Source organism: Myotis nattereri (genome assembly GCF_964212035.1).
Source record: "Myotis nattereri genome assembly, chromosome: 4".
In the NCBI taxonomy this organism is placed as follows: Eukaryota; Metazoa; Chordata; class Mammalia; order Chiroptera; family Vespertilionidae; genus Myotis; species Myotis nattereri.
Genome location: NC_138079.1, coordinates 44,553,395 through 44,571,813, shown reverse-complemented (window position 1 = coordinate 44,571,813; position 18,419 = coordinate 44,553,395). Strand labels below are relative to the sequence as shown.

Sequence of the window (18,419 nt, the reverse complement as noted above, 5' to 3'; positions counted from 1 at the left end):
AAAGAACTTGTATGGACATATGCATAAGCCATGGACACAGACAATAGGGTGGCGAAGGCCTGGGGTTGGGGGTGGGGGTGGGCTAGAAGGGGTCAATGGGGGAAAAAGAGGGACATATGTAACACTTTCAACAATAAAGATTAAAAAGAAAAAAAGAAAAGGGGTCTGAAACCTTTACTCATTAAATGAATAAACAACCAATGATTGTATTTAATTATTATATATCAGAAGCATTAATATTAAGATCAGGATGAAGACAAAGAGAACTTTTATCACTATTAACATTTTTTAACCAATTCATAAAATAATAGAGAAAAATATTACAAATAAGGTAAAAAAAATTTCACTTGCATATGATCTCACTCTACCTATAAGATTACAGGGAAATCACTGAAAAATTATGAACACTATGCATTATGAAATCAGTGATTGAATAGTTACTAAATTAATATAAAAAAATTAGCAGTTCTTTTCTCTCTATATATAAAACCTTAATATGCAAATAGACCAAACGACAGAACAACCAAACAACTGAACAACCAAATAACCAGTCACTATGACGTGCGCTGACTACTAGGGGCGCACAGGGAACATGGCGGGTGTCGGTAGCAGGCGGCAGAGTGTGGTACATGGCAAGTATCGGCCACAGCGGGATGGTGGAGCATGTGAGCAGGGGCACCAGACCAACGTGGGATGCCAGTCACTGTCATCAGGGCGAGCCTCTGGTGGTTTCTGAAAATTCTTTGCTCCCACACACCATGGTCCTGCCTGGCACTCTCACCTGCTGCCGGCACCTGCCCCACTCGTACCCGCTGCCGGTGCCCGGCGCCAGCACTGATCACTCAGCACCATCAGCAGGTGCGAGTGGAGGCTGCTGGCCCTGATTGCCCTTGAGGGCTTATCCACCTCCCACTGCTCCTAAGGGGCAATCAGGGCAGCAGCCACCACTCGTACCCACTGACAGCATCAGCCCCGCTTGCACCCGCTGCTGGAGCCAGCTCCAACTGCTCCATCAGTGGGTGTAAGCAGGGCTGGCGCTGTCAGCATGTGGGAGTAGTGGCAGCAGGAACAGGGCTGCCGGCAGACAGGGAACCAGGGGCCATGGTGGGAGGGACCAGGCAGGGGTGCGGAAGATGGGCCTAGACCCACCCTGTGCCCACCATAGCCTCGTGGCCCACAGTTCCTTTCAAGGTGCACAAATTCATGCACTGGGCCCCTAGTATGTCAATAATAATCATCGAAGAAATCTATAGTAATAAAAGGGTAAGATGCTAATTAGACCAGACAGCCGAACGACCTTCCAAATGTCATTCCGGAAGTCCTTACAGACTAAGCCGCAGAGGCAGGGGCCGAGGAAGAGGTGGTTAGGGGCGATCAGGCAGGTAGGTAAGCAGTTAGGGGCAATCAGGCAGGCAGGCAGAGGCAGTTAGGAGCAAACAGGCAGGCAGAGTGGTTAGGGGCAATCAGGCAGGCAGGCAGAGTGGTTAGGGGCAATCAGACAGGCAGGCAGAGTGGTTAGGGGCAATCAGACAGGCAGGCGAGCAGTTAGGAGCCAGAGGTCCCAGATTGTGAGAGGTTGTAGACCGGGCTGAGGGAACCCCCCGTCCCGTGCATGAATTTCATGCACCAGGCCTCTAGTAATATGAATAAAAATACGAACACAATAGCAAACAAAATTATAAAATAGGAACAAAAATTAATAAAGGGTGTCAGTAAGGTCATGTTATCCTAGAGCGGGAGATGCCCTAGGGGTGTGTGGACTGTCCTGTCCCTGAGAGAGTGGAGTTGGACTCTACCATACCTCTGAACCATTCCATGAGCCACCCTGTCAAAACTGAGCTGACATATAACCCAAGAAGGAATTATGGCTTCTCTCCCCAGTGATACTCTAGACCCAATCAAGACCTGCACTCCCCTGGCTTAGTTCTGAATCATAGAAATCAGCTTAAAACGGTTCATGTTTCTCAGACTGCAGATAGGAAACACAGCCATTCTGCAGAGAATCGAGATTCATCACTTTTTCAGGAATCAGATAAGGGGTCAAGTAGAGAAAACTTATTCTCTAAGAAAGGGCTTTCAAGGAACTGAAAAAGCTTTTGACAGAGAACCTTACTAAATATATGTGTGAAAGTAAATGAGTATATAGACCTTTTGACTATTATTGAATAGAACCAAAAGAATGTTTTGAAATGTGTTTATACTATTAAAAAATTCCCAATTTATCAATAAAAATAAAGAAACAAAACAAAAAAATATCCTAATTAGCACAGCCTTCAATATTTCAGATTTTGTGACTGACTGTGGTTTGGCTTCAGGATTATCTTTTCATTCTCTGGACAAAAACAGTTTCCTAAGAAAATTTGTAGTGTAAACAAATGGTTTGAAGCACCACAGAAGCATCTGTTTATATTCAGATAATTAATATGCTAAGCATTCTTATCTATTAAATTAAAGCAAGTCACCTAAAGACTTTTCTAGATAATACTTCATTAGCCTAATTATGAGTACATATAGTTGAAGTAATACAATGGACATCTGTTTTAAAATATTCTTCAATTTAAGCCCTTTACTAAATCAAGCTAGCTTCATACATTAGTTTTAATTACTAAGGGTTTACATGCTAAAAAAAAGAACTAAAAAAAAAACTCTTTCAAAATGGGAAATAAAATTTTCTGTTCTTACCTTTGAAGTTCTCCATTCCCAACCATCACCTATCTGCTGTGAATGTTTGATGAATTCTGCACAATAATGCTGGAATGTTTTTTCTCCAAAAAATTCATCTTCTTCCATACTAAATGATAACTGCAGTATAAAAATTAAGTATTAGCTATACAGAAATGGAAAAAATATACAGCTCTTGCTTTATAAGAACTCATCTATAATAATAAAAGTGTAATATGCAAATTGACTGAACAGCCGAACAGCAGAACGACCATCCAGACAACCATGCTATGACACGCACTGGTGCCAGGCCAGCCAAGGCGGGTGCGATGCAATTGGTCGGGGGCTCCACCATCGCCCCACAATTGACCCGCAGAGGGAGGCCCAGGCCACCGGCCAGCAGGGCGATCCATTTGGGGAGGCTCCGCAATCACCCCAAAGATGCAGGCCCAGGCCACCCTCTGTGGGGCGATCGATCGTGGGGCTCCCGGATTGCAAGAGGGTGCAGGCCGGGATGAGGGCCCCCCCTACCCCGCCCCACCGAGTTCATGAATTTCCTGCACCGGGGCTCTAGTGTTGTAATAAAGGGAGATTAGCCATAAAAATAACCAACCTCCATTCAACCAACTTTGCCATATTTATCAACACAATGTCCATTCCCTCTATAAAAATTACCAATATCTACAGCATTCTGATCATGAAGCAATCTCTACTCCCCTCAGTTGAGGGTATGTTCACAAACCACATTCTTGTATTATAAATATACTTTAATGAAATGCTACACTAACCAAACCAATAAAATGTAATTTAAAAACAAAGACAACTGTTATTTCTAAGATTCAATGCCTTGGAAAGACTTTACAAAAGTAAATCTTCATTAGAAAAACATACCACTATTGAACTAGATATGGACAATTCAACTGAAAATTGGTAGTGGGAAAATCATACAAATCTAGTATTCTGTACTCAGATTGCTGCAAAAGTGGCTTAAGTTCTTTCATTTAAAGTTAAACTTTCATGTAAACCAAAAAGCTAGAGGATGCATTCTGGGTTCAGCTTAATCAAGAATGAACAATGAATTCCAATCAAGTACCCATACTCAAAGAAAGTGCCTTGGTCATATATGAAAAAATTGGCAAATTAATGTCTTTATATGTTTTAAGTTGAAATAAAATGTTTTAAGTATGCATGTATTTATAACATAAAAGTAATATTCTTTTTCAATTTAATAAAAGATTCATCAGAATAAAGAAAAAAAGAACATTATTGGCATAAATGAATCTTTACAGAAATGTATAAATTCTACTCTTTGGTAGCATATAAACATTAAGAAGGTAATTTAAATGTTTCTTAGCATTTTCTTTTATATCAAGTTCCTTGCTTATCCATAAATTTTTTTCATGTATTATTTTTGATAACTTTACCTTTAATCAACTTCTTCAATTAACTGCTCAACTCTCAATTCTGATAGCACTGGAAAAGAGAATTTCTATTTAAAGTCTATACAATAATGAAGATATGCACAGATTATAGTAAGCACAAGAAGGATCCCTCACAAAGGAGGGATGGTGGGGAAGTGTGTGTCATGGAAGAGTTTGGATTATTTCCATAGAAAATAAAGAATCAGACCTTAGAGCTGAAAAGGTCAGAATAATAAATCATTAGAGGCTCTGTGGAGGATGATCTGAGGGACACAAGCCTGAAAGCAAGGAGAAGAGTTAAAAGCTGTTGTAGTAGTCTGGGTGAGAGGTCAAAAGGATCTGAACCCAGGCAATGAAAGAATTCAGAAAGAATATGCATCTTAAGTTATGGAGAGAAGCCAAGATCAATTTAAGAAATTTGGAAGTCATCTTATAAAAGAGACAAATGAAATAACCCAGCTAGAATGAATATAGCAGATTCTTAATATGGCTTCTGGTGGATCATGAAAGTTTATACTAAGTTTTGAATGTACGTGCTCTATATTTTAGTGGAGAAATATTCTACAATTTTCAACAGGTTGTTTAAAGGGTCTTAACCAAAAAGGTAGAAAACTTAATGCATAGGGAGAAGAACAATGGGTTCAGAAAAAACCTTCAGAACACCAGCATTTCAGGAACCCATAGAAGAAGAGGAACCAACAAAAGAACTAGAAAATAGAGTCAGGCATTAAGAGGAGATCCTAGCAAAGGCAGTGCCAGGGATTCCAGGGATGAAAGTCTCAAGGAAGTAGAGAATAACTAACAAATACTCAACAACGTCAAAACAGAAGAGAGACCCATTAATAAAGGGAACAAAATAGTCACATAAAATGGCGTCAGAGTAAGTAGATGCTGCACGGACAAGTTCCTAGGAACAAACTGAAATTACAACTAAAATACAGAAAAACTTCCAGAATAATCAATGGAAGACTCACTGGAGAGAACCCTGATACCCAAGGACCAAAAGTGGAGACCGCATAGAGACTGGTAGGAGGGGCCAAGGCACGAAAGGGCTGGCTGGGCACCCACAGACAGCAACTGAAGTTCCAAAGAAATATCTCAGCTGCCCCTGAGAACTCTGGGATCAATCCCAAAGCTGGGCCCCCAAGCAGAGAGCACCAGAACTGAGAAGGGTACCCACATAACATCTGACTATAAGAAGCAGTGAAGTTGCTGTCTACCAGGGAGTGATGGCTGGAAATTTAGGCATCCTCTTAAAGGGCCAACACACAAAATTCCCTGTGGAGCCACCCACTTTGTGCTCCAGCAGAGGGAGGGCAGAGTGGACTAGAGTTGTATGAGCAGAAGCCAGGATTTGGGGACTCAAGGGTTAGAGCTCAGAAGGCAGAAACCCCTGGTTTTCTGTGCTGAGAGATTCCCTCATGCAGTGGAGGACATCTTTCCCACACAGAATTTTGCCTTGCCTGGGGGCAAGACAGTTGATCCACCCTATTGGAAAACACTTTGCCCTGAAGCCATTTAACAGACTGAAAATAATAGTCTCCAGGCAGAAGCAAATGCCCCACCCTATTGGGGAAAAAAAAAACAACTCTTGCTATACCTGAGGACAATTGCCTGGGGGCAATTCAAGTCAGAATCCTATCAGTCTGTAGGCAGAGGCAGTCTCTGGAGGCTTTGAGTCTTTGCCTGATCTAATTTGAAACAGCATTTGACACTGTCCTGCACTAGAAATTGAGAGGCATAGAGGATTTAACTAATATATAGTCACAAACCCAAACAGACAGCCAAAATGAAGAAACAAAGAAACAACCCCCAAATGAAAGAACAAGAGAATTTTCCAGAAGAAGAGAGAAGTGAAGCAGAGATAAAAAAAAATTATCTGAAACAGAGTTCAGAATAATGATGGTAAACATGCTCAACAGAAAAGATATAGTAACTATGAAAAAAGAATAGTCAGAAATAAAGAATGACATAACACAAATAAAAAAACACATTGGAAGGAATACACAGCAGATTAGGGGAAGGTAAAGATCGAATCACTGAATTAGAAGATAGGGTTGAAAAAAATCACTCAATCAGAGAACCAAAAAGAAAAAACAATTAAAAAAAACAGGAGGAGAGCTTAAGGGAGCTGTGAGACAACATGAAACATAACAATATTAGAATAGCAAGTGTGCCAGAAGAGGCAGAAGAGATAGAGAATGCGTTTGAAGAAATAATGGCAGAAAACTTCCCTAACTTAGTATAGGAAAAAGTCACATAATTTCAGGAGGAAAAGAGAACCCCAAGAAAGAAGAACCCAAACAGGCCCACACCCAGATACATCATAATTAAAATGCCAAAAATTAAAGACAAAGAGAGAATCTTAAAGTCAGCAAGAGAAAAGCAAACTTTTACCTACAAAGAAGCTCCAATAAGGCTGAAACCTGATTTCTCATCAGAAACTCTACAGGCCAGAGGGGAATGACATGAAGTACTCAAGGTAATGGAAAGTAAAGATCTGAAACCAAGATCACCATATCCAGCAAAGTTATCATTCAAAATAGAAACCAAGATCACTATATTTAGCAAGGCTATCATTCAAAATAGATGGTCAAATAAAGAGCTCCCCAGACAAAAATAAGGCTAAAGGAGTATATCATCACCAAGCCAGCATTACAAGAAATGCTAAAGGGACTGCTGTAATGGGGAGAAGAAGAAACAGAAATTCTCTAGGAATTAAAACGGCAATAAATAAGTACCTATCAATAATAACCCTAAATGTAAATGGATTAAATGCTCCAATCAAAAGGCATAGATAGGGTAGCTGAATGGATACTAAAACATGACCCAACTATATGCTGTCTACAAGAGACCCACCTCAGGAAAAAAAAGACACACACACAGGATGTGAGTGAAGGGATGGAAAAAAATTTTCCAGGCAAATGAAAAATTAAAAAAAGCTGGAGTAGGAATACTCACATCTGACAAAATAGACTTCAAAATGAAGGTCATCACAAGAGACAACAAAGGTCACTACATGATACTAAAGGAATCAATCCAACAAGAGGATATAACCCTGGTAAACATATATGCACCCAATATAGGAGCACCTAAATATATAAAAAAAACTTCTAGAGGACTTTAATGGAAAGATCAACAACAACATGGTCATAGTAGGAGAATTTAACACCTCGCTGACTTCACTGGATAGATCTTCCATACAAAAACTTAACAAGAAAACAGTGACTCTAAAGGACACACTGGATCAGATGGATTGTATTGACATTTATAGAACATTTAACCCCAAAGCAGCAGGATATACATTCTTCTCAAGTGCACATGGATCATTCACAAAGATAGACCACATGTTAGGACAAAAAACAAGTCTCTACAAGTTCAAGAAGATTGAAATTATATCAAGCATCTTCTCAGATCACAGTGGAATGAAATTAGATATCAACTACAGTAAGAACACCCAAAAACATTCAAACACATGGAGGCTAAATAGCATGTTATTAAACAATGAATGAGTTACCAACAAGATAAAGAAATAAATAAAAAACTTCATGGAAACAAATGAAAATGAACACATAACAACCCAAAATCTCTGGGACACAGCAAATCAGTCATGAGAAGGAAGTTCATAGCCCTACATGCATACCTCAAAAAACAAGAAAAATCAGCAACAAACTATTTAACCCTATTACTTAAAGAACTAAAAAAGAACAAGAAAAGCCCAAAGTAGAAGGAAGGAAATCATAAAGATTAGAGCATAAATAAATAACATAGAGACTAAAAAAAACAATACAAAAAAATCAATGAAACCAAGAGCTGGTTCTTTGAAAAGATAAATAAAATTGATGAATTGTTAGCCAGAGTCATCAAGAAACAAAGAGAAAGAAGCTAAATAAATAAAATCTGAAATGAAAGTGGAGAAGTAACCATTTGACACCACAGAAATACAAAGGATTGTAAGAAAATACTATGAACAACTAAATGCCAACAAAACAAAACAAACAAACAAAAAAATACAATCTCCCAAAACTGAATCAGGAGGAATCAGAAAACCTGAATAGTTCAATAACAACTGATGAGATAGAAGCAGTAATTAAAAACAAAACAAAAACTCCCACCAAACAAAAGCCCAGGTCTAGATGGCTTCATGGGGAGTTTTACCAAACATTCAAAGAAGAACTAATACCTATACTCCTCAAACTGTTTCAGAAAAATTCACTTCCAAACTCTTTTTATGAGGCCAGCATAATCCTAATTCCAAAACCAGATAAAGACACTATAAAGAAAGAGAATTATAGGCCAATATCCCTGATGAACATAGATGCCAAAATCCTCAACAAAATATTAGCAAATCAGATCCAACAATATATTAAAAAGATCATACACCATGACCAAGAGGGATTTATTCCAGGGATGCAAGACTGGTACAATATCCGCAAATCAATAAATTTGATACATCACATAAACAACTTGAAAGACAAAAATGACATGATTGTATCAATAGATGCAGAAAAAGCATTTGACAAAATCCAATACCCATTTTTGATAAAAACTCTCAGCAAAGTGGGAAAAGAGGGAGCATATCTCAACATATAAAGGTCATATATGACAAACCTACAGCCAATATTATACTCAGTGGGCAAAAACTAAAAGCATTTGCCCTAGCAACAGGAACAAGATGTGGATGTCTGCTTTCACCACACTTATTCAACATAGTACTGGAAGTGCTAGCCATAGCAATCAGACAAGAAGAAATAAAAGGCATCCAAATTCGAAAGGAGGAAGTAAAATTCTCATTATTCACAGATGACATGATATTGTACATAGAAACCCCTAAAGACTCCACCAAAAAAAAAAAAAATAGATCTAATAAATGAATTTGGCAATGTAGCAGGATTCAAAATCAACACCCAAAAAATGATGGCTTTTTTATACACCAATAATGAATTCTCAGAAAGAGAAACTAAACAATCTCATTTACCATTGCAACTAAAAATTAGGATACTTAGGAATAAATTTAACCAAGGAGCCAAAAGACCTGTACTCAGAAAACTACAGGACATTGAAAAAAAGAGATAGAAGAAGATATAAATAAGTGGAAGAATATACCATGTTCATGGTAGGATCAATATCATTAAAATGTCCATACTACCTAAGACAATCTACAGATTCAATGCAATCTCTATTAAAATACCAATGGCATAATCTACAGAGCTAGAACAAATACTCCAAAAATTTATATGGAATCAAAAAAGATCCCAAATAGCTGAGCAATTTTGAGGAAAAAAAGTTGGAAGAATCACAATACCAGATTTCAAGTTATACTACACAGCCACCATAATCAAAACAGCCTAGTATTGGCACAGGAACAGGTCTATAGATCAATGGAACAGAACAGAGAACCCAGAAATCGACCCAAGCCATTACCCTCAATTAGTATTTGACAAAGGAGGCAAGAGCATACAATGGAGTCAAGAAAGTCTCTTTAATAAATGGTGTTGGGAAAATGGGGCAGATATATGCAAAAAAAAAAAAAATGAAACTAGACCACCAACTCACACAATACACAAGAATAAAATGGATAATAGACTTAAATGTAAGTCATGAAAACATAAAAATCCTAGAAGAAACCATAGGCAGCAAAAATCTCAGACATTTCTCATAGCAATATGTTTACAGCTACATCTCCTAAGGCAAAGGAAACTAAGGAGAAAATAAACAAATGGACTACATCAAAATAAAAACCTTCTGCAGAGCAAAAAGAAACCCTCAACAAAACAAAAAGAGAGCCCACTGTATGGGAGAACATATTTGGCAATGATATATCTGATGAAGGGTTAATATCCAAAATATATAAGGAACTCATACAACTTAACAGAAGGAAGACAGACAATCCAATTAAAAAATGGGCAAAGGACCTAAACAGACTCTTCTCCAAAGAGGACATACAGATGGCCAAGAGACATATGGGAAAATGCTCAAAGTCACTGATCATCAGAAATGAAAACGACAATGCAATATCACCTTAAACCTGTCAGAATGGCTACCATCAACAAATCAACAAATGACAAGTGCTGGCGAGGATGTGGAGAAAAGGGAACCCTAGTACACTGCTGGTGGGAATGCAGACTGGTGCAACCATTATGGAAAACAATATGGAGTGTCCTCAAAAAATTAAATATAGAACTGCCATTTGAGCCAGTGATACCAAATCAGAAAGAATGTATGCACCCCTATGTTCATAGCAGCACAATTTACAATAGCTGAGATCTGTAAATAGCCCAGTGCCCATCAGTAGATGAGTGCATAAAAAAGCTGTGATACATTTATAGCATGGAATACTATGCAGCAATAAAAAAAGAAGAATTTCTTACCCTTTGAAACAGCATGAAGGGACTTGGAAAGTATCATGCTAACTAAAATAAATCAGTCAGAGAAAGACAAGTATCAAATGATCGCACTCATATGTAGAATCTAAGTAACAAAATAAATTGATGAAGAGAGTGGATCCAGAGACATGGAAGCATGGAACAGAGTGCAGAATCTCAGAGGGAAGACGGGGCAGGGTGAGAAGTAATCAACCAAAGATCTTGTATGCTTATATGCAGAACCCATGGACACAGACAATAGGTTGCTGAAGGCCTGGGGCAGGGGGCAGGAGAGGGCTGTAGGCGGTCAATGGGAGGGGAAGGGGGAACATATGTAATACTTTCAATAATAAGGAATTATTTTAAAAATAAATAAATAAATAAAGTTGTGGTGATGGTTAAAAATAAAGGGAACAAAATAAATGAACAAACAAATAGAAACAAATTCATAAATATAGCAAACTGATGATTGCCATATGGAAGAAGAGTAGGGGAGATGGCTGAAAAATGTGAAGGGATTAAGAAGTGGAAATTGGTAATTATAAAACAGTCATGAGATGTAAAATGCAGCATAAATATTACAGTCACTATATATATAAAGAGCCAGGGGCTGTCACATCCAAAACAACCGAATAGACAACCGAATAGGCTGAGTGGGGCGACAAGGCCAGCAGGGGCGTTAGTGAGGGATGACCAAATGACTAAGCAGCAAGCTGCATGGGCCGACCAGGCCGGCAGGGGGGTTAGGGAGGAACGACCAAATGACTGAACAGCAGGCTGTGTGGGGCGACCAGGCTGGCAGAGCAGGGCAGTGAGGGTGACCAGGCCAGCAGGGGGCACAGTTGGTGGCAACCAGGCCAGCAGTGGGGGCAGTGAGGGGCGACCAGGCCAGCGGGGGGGCGGTTGGGGGTGATCAGGTAGGCAGGCAGGTGAACAGTTAGGAGTCAGCAGTCCTGGATTGTGAGAGGGATCCTGGATTGGACAGGGTGCAGGCTGGGCTGAGAGGACCCCCTCCCGCATGCACAAATTTCATGCACCGGGCCTCTAGTATTGTAATACTATGTATGCTGAGAGATCAGTACCTGAGTTATCAGGGGAATCACTTTGTAAATTATATACTAGTAAGTGTCTAACCACCATGCTGTACACCTAAAACTAGTATAAAATAATATTGAATCTCAACTGTAATTGAAAAATAAAACTTAAAAAAAAAAGATTTCACAAAAATCTATATATATAAAAGACTAAGTGACCAACCAAATGTCCATCCGACTGTCCAACTGACCGGCCAGTACATATGACATGCACTGGCAATCTATATATATAAAAACCTAAGCGACCAAACAACCAAATGACCAGTCAACCAGTCGCTACGATGTGCAGTGACCAGCAGGGGGCAGACGCTCTGCAGGAGCTGTCCTCTGGTGGTCAGTGTGTTCCCATGGCCAACTTCCCATGGTCCCTCTCCCCGGTCAGCCAGCCCCGATGGGCCCTGATAGGGACTGGGCAAGATGGCCCCAATCGGTCCTGATCATCGGCCATGCTGAGGGACCCCACCCATACACAATTTTGTGCACTGGGCCTCTAGTAAATAAATAAATAAATAAATAAATTTGTAAATGCCTAAGGAATACCCAAGTTATGATATCTAGCAGGCCTACTATCATGGACCTGGAACTTAGAAAAAATAAAAAATAAATCTGGGCTGAAAATATTAATTATAAATCAACATTACACAGATTACAGAAAACACCTTCAATCACCCAGTGAGAGGATACAGAACCTTAATAGGAAAGATGAAATTGTACAGACAGAAATAGTTTTGCCAACTATATAATGACCCTGACATATATTGAAAGATATTCAATCAAAGAAAAATCGCATTTAATTCATAAAGAAAACTAACATATCTTGGAATATTTTATAAATTTCAAGCAAACCCTCACTTAATAACAAAAGTGAACTAAGTAAAAACATTACATTCCCTAAGCCCTCCAGTTACTTGAGGTTTACTAAACTCTTCAAAATGTTAGTTGAAACATAAAATTTCACTCAATAACCATAGTTTATTTAATTAACAGCACTGCCACTAGCAAGATGAGTAAACATCAAAGCACTAATTACTATTTGTTTGAATACTTTAAAATTATCTAAAGACCAGGCTTATGGCTTGATTACAAAATTAGGAACTATACCATATTAAAATGACATCCATCTCAATTCAAATCATTATAATGTGCCATAATAAAATATTACTGAATAATTATTGTCTTTTTGCTCAAGTAAGAATCTTTCACCTCATTAAAAATAAAAATATAACCTTGGCCAATGTGGCTTAGTTGGTTGAGCATTGTCCTAAGTACAGATCCCAATAGGGGCACATGTCCAGGTTGCAGGTTCGATCTATAGTTGGGGCAGGTGCAGGAGGCCACCAATCGATATTTCTCTCTTTCTCCCTCTCCCTTCCTCTCTCTCTAAAGAAAATCAATTTAAAAAACATATTTTAAATAAACAAATCATAAAAATATAATTTGATCAACATTTTTATATGTACTTTTCGAGCTGTAATGCTCTCTAGTCCTCTACCAAGTTCATAGACTAGTAGAGACAGAAATTAGAATCTTAAAACTTCCTATTATGAGATGGCTTAAATTATGGTCAAAATGGAAATAACCACAACTGCAGTTTATTAAGGAATAATGGCAAAAATAATCTTTAATTTGCAAATGAAAATCCTTAGATGTGAACTGCCCATTTTTCCAGACTTAAGCTATCCTAAATTTAGACTAGAGGTGACAACAGAATACAAGTAAACTCTCAGTTAAAAAGGCGAATTTTAATTCTCATCTCATCCTAAACAATGAACTTCTCATTTCTTATTATAAGTAAAAGTTAAAAATAAGTCAGACCTGTTTCCTGTCATAAAGTATAAGTTGTTAATACATCTATTTTGCTTGAGTTTCAGTCTTACTGAACAACTATTTGGATTTTGTTTTTTTGTTTTTGTTTTTTAAGCTTAACTAATCAAAACCTTTCTTTAACTGCTTCAGCAGAGGCTACAGATTAGGAAAATAATGTTTTTCCCCATCAACTGAAAGCAGTCTTTCTAAAATACTGGTTAGCCCTAACACTAGACCAGCCGTGGGCAAACTACGGCCCGCGGGCCGGATCTGGCCCTTTGAAATGAATAAAACTAAAAAAAAAAGACCGTACCCTTTTATGTAATGATGTTTACTTTGAATTTATATTAGTTCACACAAACACTCCATCCATGCTTTTGTTCCGGCCCTCCGGTCCAGTTTAAGAACCCATTGTGGCCCTCGAGTCAAAAAGTTTGCCCACCCCTGGACTAGACAGTGTGAAGAAGCTTATTCTGCTGCTATTAAATATATCTTTTCAGAAAAGCAGCCTCAGTAAATTCTAACATGGTGTATAATCATTGTTCAAATGATCCTTTTTAATTAAAAACAGCTTTTTTCACTACCATGTTCCACATTTTTTATGTGATTTTTAATCTAATGTGTGGAAAACTGATACTTTTTTTTTTGGTTGGAGACATTTCTTTTGATGAGTCCATAAATCAATGTGTATCAGAGTCATAATGAGATTAAAACACTTTAAGAAATAGAACTAAATTTCCCCAGAACTTAAGATCATTTATAAAAATGTGATTATCACTGAACATACTATGATACTTTTACACATTAAAAATCATTTTTAACTAATATAAGTAAGCCACTTCCTCTGTACTTATCCCTGCCTGCCACAATTTTACATTATTATAACTTTAGATTTAGATTCTTACCTAACAAAGCACACAATTACTAGCTGGAAGGTAAACTCAACCCATTGCCTTTACTGAGAATTTGGCTGGAATTCATTTAATTAGTTAATCACTTAACACATTGTTTGCGGGTAGTTTTTATCATGCGTGCGCTAACAGGTGGCCGCAGGCCATTTTTGCAGTTGAATAGATTACCTACCATTATACCTGGAAGTACATACATAATTCACCATTGTATGTGTTAGAGACCCAAATTTTGTCCTTTGGAATTCGTATATCTGCATGTTAGCATCCCTTTAGAGCAATAAAAAAGCATAAAAATAAACGTATTTATATGTTACCCGCATTCTACCACTAGTCTATAAAAAACGGATTAATACGTGTCCCGCGCTCTACTACCAGTCAACGTAAAACGTATAAATACGTTTCCCGCATACAATGTGTTAACTAGTAGGGTCTTTGGGCAATGGTCCTCAAATATTAGACAGCCAAGAGGCACCCAGGGTACAAATTTATATGTGGAATCCTAGGTCCCGATTAGGATTACCTGATTTTGAAAGCCCGAAATAAGCATTTATAATTAGCATCAGATATACTTTTGAGGAGGAATAATGCTAGAAAACAGAAAAACAATGAATCATTTTGATGAAGCTAGTGAAAGGCTTAGGTGGGACACAGCAGGCATGGCCCAGGTAATCTTATCTAATAAAAGGGTAATATGCAAGTTAACCGTCACTCTATCACAAAGATGATGGCTCCCATAGCCACAAGATGGAGTCCCCCAGCCCCAGCGGGGGGGGGGGGGGGGGGGGGGGGGACTGAGAGCGGGCAGCATGAGTAGCCTGGCGGAATGCTTGCTTCATTGCTGCGGCAACTAGGCAAGTGTTCCACCCCGGCTGCGGAGGGCCTCTGGGCAGTGGGCACAGAGTGGCCGGGGGTGGGGGGAACACTTGCATCATTGCCGGCCAGGCTGAGGGACCCCCACCCCCCACCGTGCATGAATTTTGTGCACCGGGCCTCTAGTCTAATAAATAAGAAAGCAGCACCTGAACAGCAGGCTCAGTGTTCCCTCCTTGCCTTCCTACTGAAACATATAAAGCAAGTCAAAGTTTAGATTAGATTGTACCTGGACTGGAGTTAAAGGATTTTTACTGGTGGCTGAACTTGCAGCTAGACCTCTGCAGCTAGAGCTCCAATTAGGAAGAGGGTACCAACTCCAGCAGTTAAATGTGGCAATTTGGCCTGGCCAGTGTGGCCCAATGGCTGAGTGTTGACCTATGAACCAGGAGGTTAGGATTTGATTCCAGGTCAGGGTATGCCCAGGTCAGGGTATGCTCCCCTGTGCGGGGCATGCAGGAGGCAGCCAATCAATGATTCTCTCTCATCATTGATGTTTCTATCTCTCTCTCCTCCCCCTTTCCCTCTGAAATCAGTAAAAAAATAAATAAATAAAAATAAATAAATATATATATATATATATATATATATATATATAATTTTTTTTTTTAATGTGGCAATTTGACCTAAGGCAGTCTGGAACCAGAGCCTGGGCCCTAGAGGAGTTATATTTCAGATAATCCTTGCATTATAAGACGATACTGAAAGACACAATACATAAAGGGATGAAGAGGATTAGTGGAGTAGGAATGGGCAGTGAACCTAGGAACAGGTTGAAATGAGGCAGAGTAGACAGGTAAACAGTGTAACTGGGGAGTATAGATTATGGAATACAAGAAAATTGTGGGGGAGGAAGGCAGTTTATAAATAGCATGAAACCTCTAAAGAGATTTCATTTAAGTAGTGGGCAGGAAACTATTGTAGGTTCTTGAGCTCAGAAGAGACAATAAAAGAGTTTTCTCTGAAAGCTATTACATGTCAGTGATAATTTCATATTAGTAAGTTCTCTTCCTGGGTCCTGTAGGAGATCGAGCACTTCAGGGCCTGGGGTGCCAGGTACAGTACTGGAGACTTTGATTCTGCATAGCTGTTTAGCAACCTTTTCCCTAATCTGGATGCTCTGAAGTAGGGGTTTATTCTCCATTCCTCTACTATTCAATCGTTTTATACTCAGCCTGCTTGGCACCTGAAGACATACATCTGTTTTCAAGGGATAAACACCAAATAATTTCCCTGGCATTTTGTTTATTTGGTACTCTGACTATATGTATGACTCTAACACTACCTCTACAATCACAAAACACATCTCTAGACTTCATAGATATTCATAATCAAATCAAACCCAGTCTTAAATAATCTGCTTATATGAACTTTACCCTAAGTTGATCTCCCTAAGGGGTTGCTATCTTTCTCTGAAATGTTCAAGCATTAGGAATTGCTATCAATTTATAATTTGTCACAAAACATTATGCCCAGTTTGAATGCCTCATCCTATAGCTAAATCCCAGTAAACCTTATCCTAAATAAAGGGGAAAGGGAAGTGGGGAGAAGAGAAAAGGGGGAGGTGACATAATCTGGTAACAGTCTGTAGCCAAATGAACTCAGTTCAGAACCATTGGAAACTGTTCCCACTCGTTTCCTCCATTAATCTATCAATAACAATTCTTAAACCTTGTCATTGCAAGACTTTAATGTGGATTTCTCCATACTCAAGATGTTTTGTCAAGTTTTCATTTTGCAGATGTTCGCTCTTGTCCATATTTGACGCTGCAGAAGCAGGAAGGGTCGGATGATGTAGTTAGTACTACACAGGGCCTACGCTTTCCAATCCTGCAAAGCACAAACTTAAGCTTTTGCCACTAAGGAGTGGAAGCCATTGTCAAACTGTATTTAAACAAAACAAAAAAAAACAAACTTAGAAACATGATTCATAAAAATAAAGTGAACCTATGGTAAAGATGTATTGAATTTACAATGAAGGAACAAACTGAATGGTAAAAATTATGACAAAATCTTGTAATAAAATCACAATCTTCAGGAGCATTTTTTCTCCCAATCAGAAATAATTTGCATCTCAATTATACCCCCCCCCCCCCAATGTAATTCCACAGCCTGGGCCCTAATCAATATTATGTCAAGCCTTGCTCAGTGGTTAGAGCCTCTGCACACCAGAGGGTCGGGGTTCAATTCCCGGCCAAGGGCATGTACCTGGGTTACTGGTTGGAGCGCGTGGGAGGCCGACTCACATGGATAGCTTGCTCTCTCTCCCCCCCTTCCTCCCTCCTACTCTCTCTGAAAAGCAATGGAAAAAATATCCTCAGGTGAGGAGTAACCAAAAAAACCACTGTTACTTCAAGTGAAAGCATAGTTGCCTAGATACCTAATTCATCCTCAGGTGGTTCTGTTAGACAAGGCTCCATTTTGACTCGGAAAAGACAAGTAGCTATCCCTTTGCCTTTCCTGAAATGTTTTTAATTTTTAGCATGACAAATGTTCCTATGAATCAGTTAACTATTTCTACATCCCGCTCCCCCATGGCGGTTTCAGATACCACGAGGAGCGAGGTTTCTTGGGAGGAAAAACATCCGTGATAAACTATTGCTCCGGAGGGTGACTCTGACACCCCTTCCAGCTCCTCGGCCTGTCCCGGCCGGCAGTGCAATGGATGCCGGTTCCAGGGCAATGGATGCCGGTTCCAGGGCTGCCCGGGAGACCTGCCGGCCCCGCGCGGGCTTTAGACACGGGCGGCAGCTCCCCGCGGCCACGGCCCGGCCAGGCCTGCGCGGCGGAGCGCGCTCCGGAGCGGGGGGCACGGCCCCCATCCCGCCCCCGCAGCGGCGCCCGGAGCTGCGGGACAGGCCTGCGTGGGGCTGCCGGGAGCCCCTGCCGGCCTTTTGTTCGGGGCTGGGCCGTCCCCGCCCCGCACCCGCCTTCCTCCCGGGGCCCGAGCGGAGCGAGGGCCGGCGGGAGGCAGCGGCGGGCAGCGGCGCCAGCAGGGGCTGTGGGGATACTCACCCGCTCCGCCGGCCCGACCCGCCGCCCGGCCTCGAGGGCGGGGCCGCGGGCGGGGGCGGGGGGAGCGGGCGCAGGACCCAGCGCCGCGCCGGCAGCCGCCGGCCGCCTCGGGGAGGAGAGGGCCGGGCCCCCGGGAGCCACTGGGGTGGCGGCGGCGGAGCCGAGCCAACGGGGAGGGAGGGTCACCGGGGGAGGTGCCGAGCCCGCCCTCCCTCCGCCGCCGCCACCGCCGCGGGCGACCGGGCCGGAGCATGCGCGCTGCGCGTCCCGCGCGCC

The 18,419-nt window shown here is 40.5% G+C and overlaps 1 protein-coding gene across 4 annotated transcripts in view; it reads right to left on the bottom strand.

The window, feature by feature from the left end:
* ATG10 (autophagy related 10) overlaps window positions 1-18,180 on the bottom strand; it is a 202,562-nt gene extending 184,382 nt beyond the window's left edge. For 2 of the 4 annotated variants that reach the window (XM_081089467.1, XM_081089469.1), the window contains exons 1-2: window positions 18,144-18,180; window positions 2,683-2,802 (exon numbers count right to left, since the gene is read on the bottom strand). In XM_081089467.1, the coding sequence (XP_080945593.1) occupies window positions 2,683-2,790 (108 nt within the window). In that variant the 5' untranslated portion in view covers window positions 2,791-2,802; window positions 18,144-18,180. Of the gene's footprint in view, window positions 1-2,682; window positions 2,803-4,085; window positions 4,339-18,143 lie in introns of those variants that run through there. The other 2 variants (XM_081089468.1, XM_081089470.1) reach the window with 2 other exon arrangements.
* Window positions 18,181-18,419: the final 239 nt, after the last annotated feature.